General features: G+C 26.1%; 1 protein-coding gene across 1 annotated transcript; it reads left to right on the top strand.

Annotated features, from left to right (window-relative positions):
• Positions 1-2099: 2099 nt before the first annotated feature.
• LOC107167142 (proclotting enzyme-like) lies at positions 2100-7498 on the top strand. Its single transcript, XM_015516053.2, has 3 exons — positions 2100-2259; positions 5719-5943; positions 7206-7498. Exons 1-3 carry the CDS (start codon positions 2166-2168, stop codon positions 7295-7297), a joined length of 411 nt encoding a protein of 136 aa, XP_015371539.1. The 5' UTR covers positions 2100-2165; the 3' UTR covers positions 7298-7498.
• Positions 7499-7845: the final 347 nt, after the last annotated feature.

The following is a 7845-nucleotide window of genomic DNA, read 5'->3' on the forward strand; positions in this document are numbered from 1 at the left end:
AGGAATTTTAAATTTTCGATCATTATTATTTTTTTTTAAATTAATATTGATAAAAATGTATTTGTTGGGCACAAAAGCTTGAAAATGGAATACAAGGCTCTTAACATTTGTTACAATAGCAGTTGAAAAATAAAATAAATTCATAGTCACAATTTTTTTTATAATCATTCAAAGTTTGAGTTTTGACAAAATACGTAAAATCACGAAAATTCACAAATTATTTTAAGCTAGAAATTCATAAAAAATTTTCTTTTTAAATCTAAGATTTGAAAATTTAATACAAGATTCCTTACAAGTTTTTCAATCTTTATCACAAATAAAAATTCCACCGAAAATTCCAATTAAATTTTTATGAGCATTTGAAATTTAAATTTTTATAACATTGGATTTTCACATTTAGCGATTTTCTTATATTGGTGTAACTCTAAAACAAATGACCGCAGATATTTGAAATTTTGACTGAATTTTTATATAGGCGTTTTATATATTTTATAAAATTTTCAAAATATTTAGATTTGTTTTGAGCTGTTTACTGACATTTTAATTTTTCAACTTTTTTAGTTTTTTTTTCTATAAATATCGATAAAAAATTATTTGTTCGGTAGAAAAGCTTGAAAATTTAATAAAAGGCTTCTTACACATTGTAACAATAGCAGTTAAAAAATATTAAAAATACGTAGGCACGATTTTTTTTATAAGCATTTAAAGTACAAATTTTGACTAAATACGTAAAAATTACGGCAATGTTCAAATTATCTTAGATAGAAATTCATAAAAGTTTTTCTTTTTAATTCTAAGATTTGAAAATTTAATACAAGGCTGCTAACATATTTTTACAATAGCAGTTGAAAAATAAAAGAAATACATGGTCAAAAATTTTTTTTATATGCATTCAAAGTTTGAGTTTTGCAACATACGTAAAAATCACGAAAATTCATAAATTATTTTATGCTAGAAATTCATTAAAAATTTTCCTTTTATATCTTAGAATTTAAAATTGTATATAGGGCTCCTAACATATTTTTACAATAGCAGGTGAGAAATAAAAGAAATATATTAACACAATATTTTTTTACAAGCATTCAAAGTTTGAATTTTCACAACATGTGTGAAAATCACGAAAATTCGCAAATTATTTTAAACTAGAAATTTATAAAAAATTTTCTTTTTATATCTAAGATTTGAAAATTTTTAATAATCTATAATATATTCAGATAAACTGTTTTCGCTCAAAATCGTTTTTCGTATACAATGATATAATATCATTGGATTCAAATTTAATTCCATACATTACAGTAACCCACTTGTGACCTACTGTACAGCAGAGCGACATCCACGACTTACCCGCCTTTTTTTATATTACTATTATCTAGTAATTTATTTTTTTATTTATTATACAATTATACAAATAAGTTTAAATATATTTTGCTAAAAACAAATCGCATGAATTACATTGTAATTATTTCAATTTAAATTAAAATATTACTAGAATTACTGTTATTAACTTATATAGGTAAGTCAATATAGAATGAGGAAAGTTTGGTTAACAATTTTATCACATAAAATACTGTGCAAAAGTGCTAAAATATTTTCAAGCTTACAGCATGACTAGAAAATGGTAGTATAAATATGAAGTGGAAAGTTCAAAAATATATTTTGTTTAAAACACGAAAATTTCTTATCTTTTTGTTTTTTTGGTTTTATCTGTTAATCTTAATTTTTTCCTTTTGAATATGACCAAAGTAACAACTAGGTACGTCCAATTTTCTATCATAAACCCGTCAAAATGTTGAAAACCTAATTATTTTTATCGCAATCAAACGGTGATGTCAATCAAATCGTTTGATCTAAAATCACTCATTATCTTAAATAAAAACGATACATTCCCCTTCTCAACATCGTAATTAATCGAGTACCTGTTGTACTACTATAATATTTATTAACACACTGTGTGGTATACGAGTAAACGTAATTTAGTTGGACAAAAACCCAATCGGAAACTACAAATCGTATGCCGTGCATACAATTATTTCAGAACCGGTTTTTTAGGTTCGTTGAAGTTTTCCCGATCTTGTGGGAATTACAATGTACCTCTTGCATCGTCGGTTCTCATTCGTTCATTCAGTGTCGTCCAACGCGGAGCTGCAATATAGTTATTGTTAGGTATGTACGTCTCATACATTTTCTGCTATGCTCTGCTCGTTGCATTGGCCTCTTCGTCGACGTTCACTCCACCAGACATATTGTGGTTGGACGAAGGTGAGTAAAACTCGTCATATTATTACCACGATACGAAATTATCAATTTAGTCATTAAAGCTAAAACACGTGTTCACAATATTATATCGTCTATTGTTGAGACTTGAGAGTCGTGGAAATAAATTACTATTTAATGTTAAATAGTTTATATTTTACTTACTGCATGTATGTAGTTGATAGTTAGGTATAGAACTTAAAAGGAATGTAGTTTTTTTTAGTAATTAAAAAATAACAATCATGTCGATAGGTTATATTATTATAACTGTAAATAAATCTAATAAACTATAAAAGAGGGTGGGTAAATGCAAATATTCGAATTACACGAATATCCTGATATTAAAATCTGGATTTAAATCGGATTTTTGTACGGATTCACCAAATTATTTGGACTATTCAGATTTATTGATTTAGTTTTTAGATTTGACCTAGTGCAAGATCAAACTAATAGTCAAAATACGCTTTAAGATATACATTTAACCTTTGGTAGATATTAAATTTATTAAAATATAGAAATAGGTCATTGAACGGAAAAATTAAACCGGATTTCATAAATCCGAGTTTGTCCATCACTTTAATCTATTATAATTATTTCTAAATATTTAAAAAATAATCACTTTGAAACTTCAGGTATCATAGTTATTCTATAAATAATTTATAGCTAGAAATACAGTTATACTATATAGGTATACCTACCTTATATGTGAATCATAATTTATTGTATTTTGTATATTATTTTTATTTTGGCCTAAAATATACAAATTAAATTAGATACATATATGTTTTATTGATGACAAGTTATTGATCATACAAAAACAAAAACTAATAAGTCAATTTATAAATTGTATGTTTTTTGGTAAAAAAAGATCTAAATGTTAGTAGTTTGTTTACAACATTAAAACAATTCAATGCACTTATTTTAAGAGAATGAAATGTCAATGTATTTTTTGTAGTTAATTTGTAAATTATAGAGGTTAAAATAAATAAATTTTATTAGGCTTTCATGGCAGAAAACTAAATTATTATAAATTTTAAAAATTACCTTAAAAAATATTTTTAATTTCACATTTGGAATTGGATTTAAGTGTTTATTTTGCATTTTAACGAATAAATTAAAAAAGTTTCATTGGCGTATAATTTTACCAAGAGCAAATAATGAAATAATTAATAATCATATCACCTATACTATGATTCATAATCAAAATTAAACATAGGGTTTTTTTGGTTATATTAACCTTAATTATGGAAATTTTTGATGAATTACTTAATATTCAAATGATTGATATCTAAAAAAAAAAAAAAAAATGAAAATTATTTTAATTACTTACCTAGGCATAATTTTTACCATTCTTGATAGAAATAACGATTGTGATCAAATTGTAGGTATAGTCTTATTATGACCTCATTATTTTGCATATAATATTAGGATGTTACCTACCAAAAACTTGTTGTACCTTGATCTTTAGTAAGATATATTATTATATACGTTCGGTACATAATGGATTGAATATCTTATTTTCATTAAAATATACATATTAATTAGCGATTGCATATTAGCATATTAATAACCATAAAATATTCGTTATTTTTAATAGCTGGAATCTGAATATTATAAAATTATATGCCATAAAGGGGGTCTTAAAAATGGAAACTTAAACAAACACAAAATAAATACAATGCACCTACTTTTCACATGAAGGAAACTCATTCAGATTTAATTCTTTGAGACAACTTATAATTTATAATTACCCAATGTCAATAAATATTAGAGTAAAATAAACATAATTTAGCGCGTTATATATGTTTGTATATATATTGTAATTATTACAACTTAAAATAATTACTATTATTTACTATCTTGTTCACATACCTAATAATATTTGTAATCCAGGTGTATAATAATGTAGAATTTCAATTTCTCTAATTGAGTTTAAAACAAATTTATGTAGATATTCAATGTTTAGTATCTAACCATTATAATTTCTAAGACTACAATAATTTAAATAGTTATTATTAAAATCCCTACCTCACGAAACGACGTGGAACAATATTTTTTAATTTATGTATTTTTTTTATATAATAATAATAAATATATGCTTCGTATATAGACTACTCAATAAAAAAATGTGTAATTTAATATTCAAGGTCGTTGAACAACGTTCAACTATCAAGTTCAATGAGAGAACAACTAGAATAGTGTGTATTTTATAAGAAAACAAATTAATGTGGATAGGTAGGTATAATGTATAAAATTGAATGTGTGGCTGAGCTATGTCACTATATAATACTAAGTGTAAGCACCAGGAAACTTGTTTTATAACCACTTCTCAACTATATAATTATTATTTTGTCGTAATTATATTATAAACAAAAAAAAAAAACTAACAGTTGTGGAATGACTACAATGTCACGTAATAATAATATATATGACTACATTTTCATCGCAAAATTGAACAATTTTATAATTTACACACTAAAATAACAAAATTTAAACATAAGCTATCATTCATATGAACACAGCAAAAATTGTGAGTAAATAGATACCGATATATTTGGTGAATCTCGTGGTAGAAACTACGGTAAAATGACTCAAATGTCAACGAATCATAATAAAAAAAAAAAATTATAACAACAATCCGGTTTACTTTTTCATTTATGTTACCTACTCGAAATACTCAGCAAAAACTAATGAAACTTAAGTGATATGTATTGTGGAAACTAAATAGTGATATAGTTGGGTTTTTTGGTGCAATAACATATTAACCTAGGTAAAAAATCTGCAGTTTATTACACATCGTGGCATTGAATATTGTTGTTTTTAATTAACAAAAATAAAAATAAAAAATACTTGTATAGAATAACGATTTCCTCTTTGTATTCGTTGTTGCTATTGTTTTTGTCTGAGCGTTGAACTAAACAAACCACAAAATATGTGAGAAAAAAAGTGGATGTATTCTGATTGCACTCGACACTTATTAATGCAGTTCAACAAAACACAAAGTATTAAAAATAGTACCGATTTAAAACTGGTTACGACATAGTATAGTAACCTTAATAGTTAAATCTATATTGTACTTACATATATACCATTCAAGTTGTGCCAATCGTATAAATGTGAAAAATGAAGACATAAACTCAAAATTAAAATCTGTTCATCACCTTAGACAAACTATATATTTCAATAGAATCAAGGATACCTAGTGCACACGTGAAGTTGAATTTATTATTAACAGTATTGGGTAATTAGTACAGATACTTGGAGTAGTATAATAGAGTTGTTAAATGCAACTAGGAAATATATCAACTATATGTTTCTAAATCATATCCTATCTTGTCAGAAATATAAAATTGGTAGCCGAAGAAAGTTATAACAAAAAACACCGTTGTAATATAATTATGACAATACTTGTACAAATATCACTTATTATATCATATTTTATCGATAACATTTGTTTTATTGTAGACGAAGTCTGTAAGAAAAGTTTAATTTCGGGGAAAACTCACGTGTGCAAAGTATTGGACGACTGCAAGACAGCCATTCAGGACATCAGGGACAACGTAAAGTATCCGACCATTTGCAGTTTCAAAGGAAAAATGCCAGTGGTGTGCTGTGCACCAGAGAGTGTGACCAGAGAAGAAAGACTAGCCATAGATGAAGATGTTCCGGAAATTGCACCTGGAATAACACGTGAGTTTACTACATATTTAATATATTTTAAGGTAACGTAGAATGTACATTATATATGTATATACATACAACATTAAAAATACAAAACTGAATAATTACTATGCGGGTTGATTCACAAAGCACGTTTAAGTTTAGGTGTAAGTACTTATTAGACAATATTTTTGAGTTCCGTTTTTATGTGATTTAACGGATATTCTGTGTCTGATACAATCCTCTATACATAATCACAAATGAAAAATTTTATTTTTTAATTATAAATATTATTGTACCTATTAACAAAGTTTTGATGAACTAAAATTGAATTTCTCTTATCGTCTTAGGTTTTTAAGTTTATGTACCGAAAGAAAAATCTTTAATAATGATTTTATGTAAAACATGAACTTACTGAGACGTATAGTGTCAGTTTACTGTTGTAGCTACATAATTATTTATTATGTTATACGCCAACAATTTTTACAGATCAAAAAATGTTTATGTATAAACCGTGTATTAAACTGGGTGTTTGACCGTATCAATACTATACAACTATAATTTTAAATTAATCATAGGCCTAGGAATTTATATAATGTTAACCTATTATTATTATTATCATATACCACACCACCTACTGTACATATATGATCGTTAGTATCTTTATATCAAGTTATAAATATGTCAAAACTACTCTTTCGACTTTTAAATTAAATTTATAAATATTAAAAAAATAAAATAATTTCCTTATAAAATTCAATGGACTTTCTTATTAGCAAAAATATGTTTGTATAAAATACTCATTTAAGTATAATACGTATGAAGGGAAAAACGTAAATTGGACCGGTACATTGCTCGTATACATGCTCCACGCAAAAAATTAAATAATTAATAATAATTAATTGAAAAAATAAATAAAAATTATTAATTCATCTATGTTTTTGATACACCTTACTGCAGAGCAAATTCACGGTTAAGTTTAGCATGGGTCATAGAAACTATGAACAATGTTCCAAAATTTAAGTAAATTCTGGGAGTAGCAAAGTAACGGAATATTAGTTTTTGATTATTGGCTTACCTATTTGGCGCCTATAAAATGTTTCAAATTTATTTATTCTGATGGGATTAATTCCCTGCGAGTAACCCATTTCTAAAATAACGTATAATATATACCTACATATTATGTTTGTTTTAAGTATTGTTAATAATATTTAAACATTTGTAATCATATTTTAAACTGCAGCGCTTACAGTATAGTACGGTACTTATTTGATTTTGTTTTTAATTTTTAGTGCATTTTGAAAGCTATAAAAATGGATTGGTCGAAGATAATCTCATCACATACTCTCGACCTCGTCGTCAAATTGTGTCACGAATTCGATGAAAAAAAAAACACGTACAACACTTGAACGCAATGCATATTTGATGAATCGTAATAACCACTGAACAGTGTGGTTTCGATTCATATTTCAAACCAAATCACAGATGACATTGTACGGCCAGGTTGCTGCTGCAACCCACATATTGTTAATATTGTCCTGGTACTCACGAATTGGCGATGAAATAAAAATCACAAGACATATCAGGCGATTTTACGATTAATAATATAATGTTATATTATATCATTACGATATGTTGACTCTCCTCCGCTCGACGGTCAACGGATTTTATCACTTTGAAAAAGTACGAAATAAGTATACAGCTGAGTTTAATATATTATAATTATATGTGAATATTGATGGCCTCGTTAATTATATTGCATTATTCAGCGACAATGTTGTGAAAACGGCTGAATTTTCGCATCGACCAATAAGGCCAGTCCGAATTTTTATCACCAAGTCCACTGGTTCACATATAATATTATAACAATACTATTAATGGCACTATGATAACTCAATAAAAAAATTGAGTTTATAGTTGTTACTCACGCAA

This window comes from Diuraphis noxia, unplaced genomic scaffold, assembly GCF_037042655.1.
Source record: "Diuraphis noxia isolate RWA-SAM2 unplaced genomic scaffold, SU_Dnox_SAM2 contig0002, whole genome shotgun sequence".
Taxonomy (NCBI): Eukaryota; Metazoa; Arthropoda; class Insecta; order Hemiptera; family Aphididae; genus Diuraphis; species Diuraphis noxia.

What these genes read in the sequence shown, in the direction of transcription:
- LOC107167142 (XM_015516053.2), top strand. Translation starts at nt 2,166, where the DNA reads ATGTACGTCTCATACATTTTCTGCTATGCTCTGCTCGTTGCATTGGCC. An exon ending in CATATTGTGGTTGGACGAAG is followed by an intron (nt 2,260 to 5,718) that starts GTGAGTAAAACT and finishes GTTTTATTGTAG; the next exon opens with ACGAAGTCTGTAAGAAAAGT. An exon ending in AATTGCACCTGGAATAACAC is followed by an intron (nt 5,944 to 7,205) that starts GTGAGTTTACTA and finishes TTTAATTTTTAG; the next exon opens with TGCATTTTGAAAGCTATAAA.